This window comes from Myzus persicae, unplaced genomic scaffold, assembly GCF_001856785.1.
Source record: "Myzus persicae strain clone G006 unplaced genomic scaffold, MPER_G0061.0, whole genome shotgun sequence".
In the NCBI taxonomy this organism is placed as follows: domain Eukaryota; kingdom Metazoa; phylum Arthropoda; class Insecta; order Hemiptera; family Aphididae; genus Myzus; species Myzus persicae.
In genome coordinates this window covers 1-14,916 of record NW_019103890.1, presented here as the reverse complement: position 1 = coordinate 14,916, position 14,916 = coordinate 1, and the positions used below count along the sequence as shown (strand labels likewise).

At 27.2% G+C, this 14,916-nt stretch overlaps 1 protein-coding gene and 1 long non-coding RNA gene across 4 annotated transcripts; one reads left to right on the top strand and one right to left on the bottom strand.

The window, feature by feature from the left end:
* The first annotated feature begins 146 nt into the window (after positions 1-146).
* On the top strand, positions 147-10,914 carry LOC111035986 (torsin-like protein). Of its 3 annotated transcripts, XM_022317846.1 has the most exons (7): positions 439-551; positions 2,130-2,257; positions 3,267-3,538; positions 4,131-4,276; positions 4,528-4,676; positions 6,009-6,153; positions 10,679-10,914. In XM_022317846.1, exons 2-7 carry the CDS (start codon positions 2,161-2,163, stop codon positions 10,785-10,787), a joined length of 918 nt encoding a protein of 305 aa, XP_022173538.1. In that variant the 5' UTR covers positions 439-551; positions 2,130-2,160; the 3' UTR covers positions 10,788-10,914. The 3 variants fall into 3 exon arrangements, with proteins under 3 accessions (XP_022173537.1, XP_022173538.1, XP_022173539.1); XM_022317845.1 differs by lacking the exon at positions 2,130-2,257 and having other exon boundaries at positions 147-551; XM_022317847.1 differs by lacking the exons at positions 439-551; positions 2,130-2,257 and adding an exon at positions 2,606-2,846.
* On the bottom strand, positions 10,761-11,446 carry LOC111035988. Its single transcript, XR_002604694.1, has 2 exons — positions 10,916-11,446; positions 10,761-10,850 (listed from the first exon to the last, which is right to left on the bottom strand). It is a non-coding gene; the product is annotated as an uncharacterized LOC111035988 (long non-coding RNA).
* Positions 11,447-14,916: the final 3,470 nt, after the last annotated feature.

Genomic DNA, 14,916 nt, shown 5'->3' with positions numbered 1-14,916 from the left:
CTGACCACACTGGTTGGATCCGATTATGTTACATTTATAGATAAGGTCAAACTGATACGGGTAACAGACCGGCAGCCGCCAGACCATAGATAATATCGACGCAACGGACGGGTCGTTGTTATCAAAATCGGAAAATCTGTCCCAGCCATAAACATAATATAGATGGACTGCGCGCCATATACTACAGAATACTTATGACTATGAGCACGAACTAAGATATCTTAATTCGTGGTTATGGATATGGACCATAATCATGATTATTAGTTGATAGTTTGTTACTCATTAGACGTTAATCGTTTCATAAAATTATTTTTTCCAACAGTTAACAAGTATTTTGCTTATAGGTAATACAATTAATTATTTAAATATGTTATGTGGAAAATATTTGTTGTTATGTGGCTTAAGTTGTGTATTCATTTTCAAATCTACAACTGTCTACGGATTAATAGATCCAATCACAGGAGCTTTGGTTGCAGGGGCTCTAATAACAGGATACTTTTTTGATAAAATGCCTAATTTTTTTGGATGTTCTAATGAATTAGAAATTAAAGGTAAGGTCAGTTTAAACATACAGTATTTTTTCTTGTGACTATAACTATTTTCCTTCTTCCATAAAATAAACTTTTTATGTGAATACTTAATAAATTTATTTAAATTTTTAAATGATTGGTAAACTCAGATAATATTTCATATGTCTGTTTCTTGAATGGGGAAAAATGTGTTCTCATTCCAAAAACAAAAGTTTGTATCACCCTGTGACTTCATAAATAGCACAAAAAAATCTAAAAATCCCGTAAAAATTTGAAATATTGTCTGAGTAAATCATTTAAAAATTCCAAAAATCAAAATTTGATGGTGAATTTTTTTAAAAATTTGTTGTAAATAGCTAGAGTAGTTTCTAAGTTATTAATATTATGTTTGTTCTAAGAATAATAATCATTAAATAGTGGGTTAGTAGTAGCGAGTAGTGCTCTTTTGTACAGTAGGTTACAAGTTGATCACTGTAGTGGGTGGTGTTAAATTTGAATTCAATGATATAAAATTATTGTGTATGGGAAACAATTCAGACCTTCAGTCTATAATATTATTACTTAGTAATTTAGTATATTTGATAATATTATTGTGATTAAAGTAATTTATTTTATTAATGGGTATTAGTACTATGCAGTAGATTTAATTCATTTTTATCAAAAAATTGTGTATAGAAAACATAACCATAAGATTTAAATTTCATGTACCCAGGAATAATATTTTTAATTTACAACAAAATAACATAATTAATTCTAATTAATTTTGTATTAATTTTTCAAATCCTAGTTATGAGAAGAAAATTTTTTAAGAATTTCTAACTTAAAATAGTTGTCCAAATAAATGTCCATTTTTACATATTTTGTCGAAATTCTATGTTTGTTTTTTGTGCCGCTTTTGAAACTAATGGGAACTTTTTACTTCCCCCCCCCCCCCAAAAAAAAACCGAATTCATTTGGGTCTGTATCCATTTTTACAAATTTTTATGTTGATAAATTAATATTAATGACTGCAATTTTCAAATCACCATGGCTCTCATATTTCATTAGATACCATTGACCATTTATCCTTAGAACACAAAGTTAAATAACACAATAACTACTGTACAAATTTTGATTCTGATATGTCAAATTTTCAGAAATGTTATCAACTGCAAAGTTTGCAGTTTAAAAGGGGGATTCTCATTTGAATATTAGAAGTTTGTACCTTCACAGCTCCACATGATACTCTTTAAGTAACAGTGGCGAAACTAGACCTCTAAAACGTGGGGTGCTAAATCTGTGAATGCATCACAGAGTTTTAGGGGGCAAAGCCCCCCACGCTTCCTGTACCTAAACCTACAATAATCAATAAATTAAAACTTTAAAATACATATTAACACACGTCACATAAATAAAAGAAAAGAAATTAATAATACTCTCTTTTACTACAATATCAATAACATATTGGTACATTTTAATTTCATAATCTTGTTAATAAATAACTAAGATATCATACATTTTAAATCAGCATCATTTTCCTGGGTTTCATGCAGTAAGTATTTATACAAGATATTTTTGGTATTTAGCTGATTTACCTAATAAATCTTTTTCAATATTCAGCAAAGATAAATTAGGAAATCTCCGCTGAAGCATGCTTGATCTTAGCCAGTTTTTTATACCCCACATTGTCGAAGAACTTCGCTCACAAGTAGCAGAGCTTACCGGAATTTTATTTGTAATTTGCAAAAGTTTGTATAAATTTGGATTTTTAATCGTTAATGTATAAAGATTAAAGATTATATAATAGTGTTTTACCCAATAAAACGTTATTATATAACTCATGCGAGTTCACCAGTTATATTGTAGTCCACCGCAGTATACATAATATATTTAGTATAATATAGTATACATATTATAGTGCTTTTTGATGCAACCTATTACCTATTGACTAAAAATAGCTCATAAGCAATATTTTTCTCCGTAATGTATACATTATTGTTAATGGTCAAACAATTATAGGAATATCCGAATATGGAATGAATTATAATGGATTATATTATATGGCTTACGGCCAAATAATTATACATTTTTTTCAGGAAATTTTCGATGATTTAAAAACATAAAATTCATGGTATTTCAATAAAATAATAAAAGTTGGATATAAAAAACAAGGGGTGCTAAAAACCTTTTTGCACCCCCCTAGTTGAGCCACTGTTAAGTAACATAAAGAAACTCATGAATTTAATAATAGGGTCTTTAAATATGTATGTATAACAATTCCAAAAGTCAAATTTCAAATAACCGCATCATTGAAGAAAAAAGGAATGATCATGCCAGGTGAATTAGACTGTTAAACTCATAATTACAAAGCTTACAAAATAATTGTAAAGAAAAATCATTAAACTAAGTATAGGTAGTTATTTAAATTTCTGATTTATAATTAATTTTGATATCATTGCACAGTGCATACTAAACCCACACAGTTATTTTAGTTCATGGTTTGCTATAACTTGGAATTATAATCATAGCCAAATAAATGTCTATATTGTATTAGTTTTTTCAATCATATGCATTATTTAAATTTCATTTTATTCTTTTGTCTCGGTGGGAGTTAGAATTGATATGGCTATTTCTTTTGCTTAAAAATTTAATCTTAAATCAAGATTCTTTTGCTTATTTATTAAGTAAATATGGTGTTAATATTATTCATTTTGTATCTATACTGTATACTATAGTGTTACATTATTCTTTATACAGATTTAAAAAGTGACATGGAAAAAAAATTTTTTGGGCAACATATTGCATCAAAAATTGTAGTATCTGCTTTGGCAGGTAATTTGCATCGTAGCAGAAATAACAAGAAACCGTTAGTAATGTGTTTTCAAGGTTCCAGTGGTACTGGTAAAAATTATTTATCAGATTTAATTGCTAGTCATATGTTCAAATCGGAAAAATTAAAAAAATCTCAATATCATGTCATTCAAGGACAAACAGAATTTCTACTGCAAACAAAAATAAACGATTATAAGGTAAATATGTTCTTTAAGTGCATAGGTATATTCTTAATGTGTTTGTATGTTAAATAATTTGTTTTAATTATTGTAACCTTATCTCCTATAAAAATTACATACAAATGTAGAATAGTAATCTTTATCTTTGTATTTATCAAATTTAAATGTTTTATTCTTCTCACTTTTCATCTTTGTATCTTTACTTTTGAATTTTTCATGAGATAATTTGAAGAAATTAATTTGAGTTACATTGTCATTATTTTATTCATCGTATGTTATATTCTATTATTTTATATTAATTGAAAGTAGTCTATTACGATTTATTCCTTTTAAAGTCTGAGCTTAGTAATGAATGTATTTATTTCATTATTATATGTTTTTTTAGTACCTGATGTTTCATTAACGAATAGTGCTTTAATTATAAAACTATTCTAACTAATTATCCAAATTCCCCATAAGTTGTTCTTATAGTAATTTTTTTAAAGTGAAGAGGTCGAGCCTTAGATACTTTTTCATTAATCATGAAAGTCAAAGGTTTAAATTTTGATGATATTTAATTGTTTCACTCTTATTTAATACTCAATTGTTTTTATATTAATTAATATTTCAGGAAAACCTTCATTCTACTGTGAAATCTGCTATAAAATCATGTGATACAAATTTATTTGTTTTTGATGAAGTCCATTATATGCCTATGGGTATACTCAACATACTAACACCTATTCTTGAAAACAATGATGTGTCAATTGATTCTAGGTAATTTATTAGTGAATTATTTTATAATGTCTGATGCTTTTGTCTAGCTTTTTAATAAATTTCAAAAATGAAAATTTTAAATGAAGTTTCTGTCACTATAAATATTGAGCAATGTTGAATCTACAAGTAATTCATTATTTAAAAAAGGTAATTTTTTTTAGTAAAAAAGGCAATAGCATTGGACTGCTAGAGTACATTAAAATTAAATGGTTGATTTAAAATTTTAAATAGAATAACTAATTGTTTTACAGGAATTCAATTTTTATATTTATAACTAATACAGGTTATACATCAATTATAGAAAAGTATTTCGATCTTTGGGTTAACGGTTTTTCTAGAGAGAATATGACGGTTGAAGATTTTGATACCATTTTACTAAAATCTGCTTTCAATGAAGATGGTATTTATTATTATTGACAATTATTTGTTATGACTTAATAAAATGTAGTCAAATTTAAATTTAATATACTTCAACTAATACAAATATGGATTTATGTTGTTCTACTTATGTTTAGAAAAATTAAAGTATTGTCTATAGTAAAGTGCAAAGCTGGGTACTAACTAGTTAGTTTTATTTCATATTAACTTTTTAACTTAACTAGTTGAATTTAATGTATAAAATAATCTTGTTAAAAACAATAAGTAACTATTTTTTTTTCGTTCCAAAAATCCTATTGCTCCGTAAAACTGCTGAGTGCCAACTAATAGTATCTATAGCCATGATCATAATTTATTAATAATGAATATTGAGTATTTTCAATTTTATGATAAAAATGTTTTACTTGTCATATTATATCTTATTCAATATTTAAATTAGTTAAGAATACACCTATTTCTTGTTATACACGTTAACCATGAGGTCTATAATTATTATGACCAATAGATACATATTATACGAATATAGTGTGATACTATTTGTATATTTCTTATTTCATTATACATTCTTTGTTCTTACAACCGATATCCAATTTGTTTCCAAGAAATAGGGATTATTAGTTATTATCTACTTACTTTAAAGATGAGACATTTGATCAAATTATCAAGTTAGGCCACCAGTAATTTAAGGTAGATACCAAGACACCGAGTAATTAATTCATGTAATACTTAACATATTTTTAACAAACAAGTTTAAATTTATTTTTTGAACTATAAAAAAAACTAACTTCTAACTTACTAAAGGAGAAGATTTCAGAAACTTACTTATATTCTAACTTAGTTAGCTTTTGTATTAAAGTAACTTCATTTTAATTAGTTGAAAAAAAATTACTAATTTGCCTAGCTTTGGTAAAATGTTGATATTTAATATTTATAATAGTTGTCTAAGAACAAAGATTATTAAGTATAAAAATAATAAATATACTATGAAACCAAATTATTGATTACATAATAAGCAGTACTTTTTGGTTTACAACTGTCAACTACTACTGACTTTGGTACATATAGATCCTGAGAGGTCACTTACTCACTGTGCTTGTTTGGACAATTTAATTGAAAACATCCCTCGATTCTTAATTGGGTTTAACCTCCTTGGATAAGTCTCAGAGTAACCTTAATTAACCTTATCTTACCTCAGGAACTACCCTGAGTTGGTTTACATTCAAGTTGAAGGATGTTTTTGTATTTAATTGTCTAGACGAGCGAATGACCACACTGCTCAATGTGTTTGTATGTACTTTTAAAAATTTTGTTTTTACTTAAAAACCTCAAGATATTTGTATGTTAATTTTAACAGGCGGGTTGCAGAAAAGTTCAATAATAGATTCCCATGTTATTGATTTTTTTGTTCCATTTTTACCACTCGAAAAAGTTCATGTGGAACAATGTATTGAGGCAGAGTTGAAAAATCTAGAAAAACATTTGGATTCTGAATTAAAAAGGTAATTTATATTTATAATAAGTTAATATAATAAAATAAAATCAGTAGATAATCAAAAATTTAATGAATCGCTTATTTATTTTTATAGATTTTTATTACATTATGATCCTAATTTATTGAATTTAAATCTACTGGCTAATTTGTTAAAATACTAAATGATCATAAATAAAAAATAAATAAATACATACTTAATATTTTAAACATTTACACATATTTCATCTATTTAATTGTTATGTACAAAAAAAATTCCCCTATATAGAAACACTAGGGGAAACATTTGTTTTCACTATACATTTTAATGTTTCATAGGCTTGAACAAATTACTAACATAAGACACAAATAGGGCAAAGGCTCTGAAAGTTAAAAATATAAAAATAACACTTTAAAACTGTTTGTTATTAATGGAATAAATATTGGTTTCTACTTGCTTTCAATAGCAACTGTAATGAATACAAATATACAATTTATTTAATATACTTTTTGTGTACTAACAATATGTTTATACTTTATAATATAAAGTATTATTAAGGGTACCGGTCCAATGTGTGGCCTACACATACATTTTCGGTCCAGTGTGCGACCTACATATAGGTATTGACCTATACTACATTTTTAATTGTTATTATAGTTATTATTTATGATTTATTCTTTAAATTTATCCTTCTTTTCTGATAAGAACTCATCATAATTTATGTCATAAAAGCATCTTTCATGTTTTATAAAAATTCGTCAAATATAGTTTGCTTGTTTGGGTGAAGAGAACCTAACCTTGTCTAGGTTATAATGTAGATGCACCATTTACTCTAATTTCATATCGCTTTTTCAGTATTTTCCACAAACATTCCATTTGTATCAGGATCAATAAACCATTTTTGATGATTCACAGTATTGTGTATGGTTAACCTTTCATTGTTTAATGACGAATAAGCTATTCATCACTATGGATTATACTTCCTAATTCTACTCCGTTTTTAATTATGGGAAGTAATGTTGCATTGTCACGTTTTTCTACGATGAATAAACATCGTTCTAAAATATTATTTTTTTTGTAACAAAGTCTAAAAACCCACAGGTCAGATACACGTACTCCATAATTTTTTGCACCCACTTAATTATTATCTTTTCTGTATCCCAATTTCATTTTCAGTTACCTCATTTGGTCTAATATCACCACATCAAAGACGACCATGGTTGTATTTGTGTTTTCCTTTGAATAATGATTATACACATCGGTCGCACATTGGCCCTGCAAAGGTAAGGACAGGTCAGTTATGAGTTGTAGGTCGCACATTAGACCAGTGCCTTATAAAGATAAGAAGTTTCTTAACATAAGTATGCTATATAAAAGTTTAAAATGCTTAGTAATAAGTTGGCCTCGGAAGATGAAGAAACGGCATATTATTCTATATTTTCTCAATTTATTGCACATCAAGCTAGAAATCTTAGCTATATAATTGTGAATTTAATAACCAAAAATTTAAAATGCATATTTTCCATGTTTTGTCAATTTTAGGGAAAAAGTGCATATTTTTTGATTTTTCTTTCACAAATTATGCATATTATTCTAATATTTTCTAAAAGAAATTGATCTTTTTCTTTTGCTGTGTATTTTTATAATAATATTGAATATAAAACCCAATATTTTTAGGTATTTATTGTTATTGTCGTAGTCGACTATTAATTTAATGACAATGGTGCAATGTGCATTTAATCTCTATCAAATATTCTGATGAACTATTTTTCCATTTCAATAAAATGTCAAAAGTGGCAAATAGTTTTCAGCTATATTTGAAAGTTTCAGTTGAGTTTCAATTGAGAAGTTTAATATGATAACGTTATTTTTCCCATATTTTCCATGAATTTTAGTGCATGTTAATAACAACATAAACTGGTTTTTTTGAAATATTGAACAATTTTGAATTTTTATTACACTTTTTTTGGTTATTTGACATTTTTTCATTTATATTTTTGGTTTTTTAGCTTTTATATCTTTGGAGCCCCAATAAGCACTATTTATTACATTATGACTAAAAAAAACAAATATATATTTATATTTATTTATTTTCTTTAGATCCGCATGTAGGGACAGGACCCAATGGTATACCATCACTGTTTTTAAAACAGTGTTGTACTGTACTTGTAAAGCCACTACATTTTATTTTCAATAAATCATTGAACCTGGGCTATTTTCTGGATTCTTGGAAAAAATTGTTTGTGACCCCGATTCATAAGACAGGAGATAAACATAATATTACTAATTATAGACCAATTTCTAAACTGTCTATTATTCCAAAAAAATTCAAAGCAATAATATCTAAAAAAATATCCATAATTGTTTCTCCTCTCATATGTAAAAACCATCATAGGTTTAGACCAAAAATGTCAATCTCTACCGATATTCTACTTTACCAATCTAAAATTCTAAAAGCCTTAAACGATCATGTTCAAATAGATTCCATCTACACCGATTTTCAAAAAGCTTTTGATAAGGTCCAACATCACTTACTAAAAAAATATCTACATTCGGAATCCATGGAAATTTTTTAAATTGGTTATGGTCCTATTTAATAAATCATACTCAAACGGTAAGTGTCATATTCACTAGCTTCTCAGTTACTTCTGGCGTACCACAGGGTTCCCATTTAGGTCCTCTTTTATTCGTAATATTTATCAATGATCAATTTTTGATAGTACGGTCGATATACTGTTATTTGCTGATGACGCAAAAAATTTTTCTACGATTTATTCTCCATCAGATGCAATAAAATTACAAAATAACTTGAATAAATTTGTAACTTGGAGTCTTCAAAATAACTTATCATTAAATATCAATTATTTAATTTTATCACTTTTTCACGTGCAGATAATCCCATTAGTTTTGAATACAAAATTGACAGTTGTTCGGTCACAAGAGTTACCTCAATCAGAGACCTAGGGATTATTATCAATTGCAATTTGCAATTTCTCTTTCATTTCTCATATAAATGCTATAACTAAAAAAGCCTTTAAAATGCTTGGTTTTATCAACCAAAATACAATCTAACTTTAAAAATATTAAGGCATTGAAAATTGTATTTTTTGCGCTTGTCAGATCACACATTGAATTTGGTTCGATAGCCTGATCACCTAATTACATCACTTCTATTGGTCTTATTGAAAATGTACAACATAAGTTCTTAAAATTATTGAGTTACAAAATAAAGGTTCCATTTATTTCAAATAACTCGTGTAATATGCGAATAACTGAATTAGGCTTTATATCTTTAGAGGTAAGAAGAAAAGTTGCAGATATTATGTTTATTTATGATTTGCTGAACGGTCATATTTTTCCCCTGAATTGCTCTCTATGATAGAGTTTAATATTATAAATCACCGTTTAAGAAATTTAAACCTATTTCATGTACCATTTTACAAAAATAATTATAGCTCCACTTCTTTCTTTCCTAGAGCATTAAAACGAGCAAATCTTATTACTGAACATGTAGATTTTTTTTATATGTCATGTAATGTTTTTAATAGAAATGTATATTTAGCTTTAAATTTAATTGTAAATTAATTATCGTTATTATGTTATTATTAATGTAATGCTGTCTTGTATTACTATTATTCATTTACCACTGTCTAATTATTATTATTTTGTAACTGTATTTTCATTATTTTTGTCTTACTTTTTATTTTTTGCTCTTATGGTAAATACTTAAAAATGTTAACCTGATACTGTTCACACAAAAGGATTATTACCCTTTTATCATACATAAATAAATAAATAAATAAATAAATAAATAAATAAATAAATATATATATAATATATATAAATTTGATATGTTGAAACATAAATTATGGACACAATTTTAATATACACTCGAACTTTACAAAATTAAAAATATTTAATTTAATATACAGTGAAAACTCTTTATAACGAAACTCTTTACAACGAAAAACTCTATATAACGTAAACATTACATAATAATGGTTGGTTTGCTATATAACCCATTAGACAATTCATTCTCTATAACGTATTAGTCACTCTCAATAACGTAACAATATTTTATGTTTCATAATACAATTTACATGTTATCGTATCTATTACATATATAAACTATAAAAATAATTGGCAATAATGCCGAGATTTCCAAGAACGATTACATTCTTTCATTATTTGTAAAAATAATGATGTGTTTGATATATAATATTACATAGGTGCATACCTTTATACATAAATAATTAAAATTTTGTTTTTTTTAAACCCTCTCTATTACGAAAACTCTCTATAACGAAAGAAATCTCTTGGTCCCTTCAGATTCGTTATAAAGAGTTTTGACTGTATTCCTTAATATAGCACATACAATAAAATATTTCTCATTATCTTCTTAATAAATTTAAATACCAATGAATTTTCAATTAATAAATTCATGTGAAATTATTAATTACAGATACAAATATATTTATCATGTGTGACAAAGATTATTTGTAATATTATGTTCTTAATATAATTATAACTAATATAAAAGTGCATCTTCTTTCAGTGAAATATTGCGGATAGTTGCATTTGGTCCAGAGCCTGAAAAGTTATTTGCTACTTCTGGTTGTAAAAGGATTAAACAATGGGTTGCAGCTAAATTATATTCTGATTAAACTGGATATTTCTAAAGAACACAGTGGGTGTTCTTGTACATAAACTTTTGGAAAAAAACCTATCTGAAAATAAATATTTTTGTATGTTTAATAATCATCAAATAATGTTAATATAATAAGTCAATTACTTTGTCTCCAATATAACCTTTCTACCATGATTTTTGATCCACTTCTTTGATCAAAATTTTCAATGAACATACTTCTTTTAATAATAACTGGTTTGATTCAGTGGGAGAAAAATGATATTTTGCCATGGCAAGTATTTGACAAAATGGCTCGTTCAATTTGATGTCCAACCTGTAAAATTAATAGTGAAGAAGACATCATACCTGCATGCCTTATCCCTGTCTTACAAATGCGTAATATAACAAATTGTATGTTCCGAATGATTCATTAAATTCTGTTATGTTTAATAACAGAGTTAGAGTAAATTAATCTACCATCAAATTTATAAGCATGAATATAATTTAGTCTATGACAGGTTTTATTTTATATTTACATTTTAAAGCGAGTAATGATCATTTTAAATGTTATACATTTGTGAGACTGAGACAAAGCATGCAGATGTGGCGTCCTCTTAAATAAAGTTACGAGTATTGTGAATTTTAATATTTTTACAGTTATGTATTATGTTAAGAGTTTAAATTCTACATTTGATCACATTATTTTTTCAAGACAAAGAAATAACTTTTAATAGTTGGAAGACAAAAGGATAATTTTATTTTAAATAATTATAAATATTTTTATATTCTCTAATTAATTACCTATCAATAATTTTTATTATTGATATCTTATTAGTTTCTTGTTTTTATTGAGAAGAGGTCTTAAACTCATGTGTTGGAGTCAATCTTACTTTATCTTAACTAATTGTATTTTAAGAAGAATCAATTGAACTCAGTTATTTTAGATTCTGAGCAGAGCCACGAATGTATTGATTGTACAATGATGTGTTTATTTTTTGTATCTGTCATCACCTTTTGAGACAGTAAAAATGTTTTGACTTTCTTCAATAGCATCTTTTCTAGTAGAAAAGTGAATCTAACTAAGGTCAAAACCCCAAATTAAAAAAATTTCAAAAGCGGCAGGGAAAACAAATAGAAAATTTAGGAGAAATGGATATTTTTACGAAAACTGGTTTTGGTTAAATTCAATTTTGGTTTTCGATGTAAATCCAAAAAAAAATACTGTAGATGCTTGAATACATATTTTACTGAATGTTTGTTTTCGCACTTTTTATACAGCATCAAAATATTTTGACTTGTTTTGAGCGATGTACAAACGTTTTCAGTTTCCAATTTTTTTAGTTTTTTTTTGTAAATGTCAATAAAATTTTATTGATTGGGTCAAAAGCGTGACAATTTAATTAAAGGCTCCTGATATATTGTTACAAAATCTGTTCAAAAATTAAACACATAGGCAAGATTTTGTTTTATAAGCATTTTTAAGTTCAAATTTTGACATAATTTATCAAATTGAAAATTTACAAGTTATTTTATTTATAAGTTATTATTTATAAACTGTTCAGCTTTTATATCTAAGTACCAAGAATTTAAACTATGTTTCACACAAGTAGTTAATTCTATAACCAAAAAAGCTGGTAAGTGGATGTCGCTCTGCTGTACAGTAGGTTACAAGTAGGTTACTCTAATGAATGGCGTTAAATTTGAATTCAATGACATAAAATCATTAAAATCATTGTATACGAAAAATAATTCTTTCAGTTTATAATATAACTTTGTAATTAAGTATACTTGATGATATTATTCTGATTAAAGTAATTTATTTTACTAATAGGAACTAGTACTAGTGTACTACAGTAAGTTAACTTCATTTTTGCCAAAAAAAAAAAAATGCATTTAAAAATACAGTGTATAAAATATAATAATGTAGTGATCCACCCAACAGATCGTGGTGTATAAGACAAGAGATGACAGGGTGTAAATAATTCCAAGTCAATTGTAGAATATTATGAACATAGACTTTATTTTGACATGTAAAACTGATAGATTATTTTTAATACACTGAAATTTGTCAGAGAGGCGACTGGCGTGAAGGTGCTCATACTGGCTCTGGTAAATCACGTCTGAATATCGGGTGGATGGGTCCCTGTTTTATAGGCCTACTCTCCACTCTTCTCCTAGTGATGAGATAGCGCTGACCCCGTTTGCTAATTGCACGTGTGCGTGGGTTTCCAGGAGACGGTTGCCCGGTCGTGTCGGTTGGGAGATTAGATATTGTTATATTTGACATTCTTATAGCTGTTTCGCGTTATAACTCTTTTTATCGAATTCGCAGAACTACGCATCTCTGAGGTCAACAACTTCCCAATGTGAATAATTTATATTAAATAATTAAATATATTATATATATATTGAATTATGTAAATAATCTCATATTATGTCCCCCTCGCTATCTAGCCTTTAATTATATGCGTATATGGCGGGACGTCAGTACATAGCAATAATAAGCTTTAAAATTTCAAGTACCCACAAATAATATTTTTAATTTACAACAAAATAACATAAATCACCAGGGGCCCATCCAGAATTTTTTTTTTTTTTTGGGGGGGGGGGGTAAATTCAAAATTTTTTAATATTAATAGGTAGTATTTATTTTGAAACCCCCATTCAAATCTAACATTTTGACGAGGAGGAGCCTAGAGGGGTGCTAAACACGTTTCTACACTTTTTCCAAGAATATAATATAACAATTGTTTTTAATTATTATGTATAATGTTAATTTTATCTAATTTGAGTAAATATAATTTCATGTAGGTTACATTTATTGCGGCCCATAATTTAATGTTTGGCGGTTGAAATAATTTCAGTCTTTCAGAGGCAGCATAATAATACGTGTTTTATACAATTCCAATATTATTATACTACTATTATATTTCATCATAATTGTTACGTAAAATATGATTTTAATTTTTGCGCCATTCGGCGCTCGCTATGGGTTGATCATAGATTTTACATAAAAACTAAAATTAAAAACAATAATTATTATTTATTATAGTTAATTCAATTTTAAATAGGTACCAATCTGGCATTCTGGCTTGCTTTTTATTTTCGATGCTAACTTCATAGTAATTGCAGAAAGTTAAATAAGTTTGTTGTTTATCAATTATAAAAAATAAAAATATAGATACTAGTCACTAGATAATAGATCAAGAGTCAATACTTCAGACCACGGACTAAGATATAATGGACTAAATATTTAGTCAAACTTTAATTATTTTGTTGCAATTTAAAAATATTACAGGGAGGATATTATGAGAGTTGTGATCAGAAATCAAATTATTGACGGAAGATATAATATCATTACTCGTTTTGTCAACAGAAGAAAAAATGGAAGGAACAACCCCCTTTTTCAATCTAACTAAATCTGACTTTCCGAAATACTATAACATATAACAAATAAATAATTATGTATCAACAAATTAAAAAAAGTAGGTATGTACATAATACCTACATCGGGAATATCAGGTCGTAACAAATAGGTATTTATTGTATCTTCAGGTCGAAAATGTTCGGCACATACATATTTTACAACTGTTTCCTCACAGTTAGCATTACTCACTGCTAATTTCCAAGCTAAGTAATTGGCTTTTGGTGCACTAAAAAAAGAAATCTTGGGATTTCTTTTTTTACTGTTGCATCCTTTTACACTGCACTTACGAAAATCCATCATTCAAATTTATTTATTAATTAAAAATTGTTTTAATAATAAATAAATAACCATTTCTAAGTGTTTACGGGGCTAAGTAAATAGCCCGCGAAAACGCGATCATGGTTTAGATTGTGACGCCAAATAAAACCACTGGTAGCGCTGAAAACTCTCGATTATACCATAGAACAATATAGAAGCGAAACTCGATCAGCTGATGGGAGTTTTGTTTCCCTATAATCTGAAGTCTGAACCTCCGAAAAACATGGAAACGTTTCCCTTATCAATATGATGTTAGACCCAAAGTCACCCGTATTATCAAAACGTTTCCGCCACATAGGCGGGGTATGCTGTGCGGGGTTGGCTTGTTTACGAATGGCTCTTAGCAGGAAAATTTTTTTGTAGAATCCATGACGTCATATCTCATGAAACTGTGATAAGGCGAACTATGATGACAATGATA

Excerpts from the sequence above, each read along its gene's own strand:
- LOC111035986 (XM_022317845.1), top strand. The coding sequence starts at position 368 with ATGTTATGTGGAAAATATTTGTTGTTATGTGGCTTAAGTTGTGTATTC. Across the intron at positions 4,277-4,527 it reads GATGTGTCAATTGATTCTAG|GAATTCAATTTTTATATTTA; the intron begins GTAATTTATTAG and ends ATTGTTTTACAG. Across the intron at positions 6,154-10,678 it reads TTGGATTCTGAATTAAAAAG|TGAAATATTGCGGATAGTTG; the intron begins GTAATTTATATT and ends ATCTTCTTTCAG.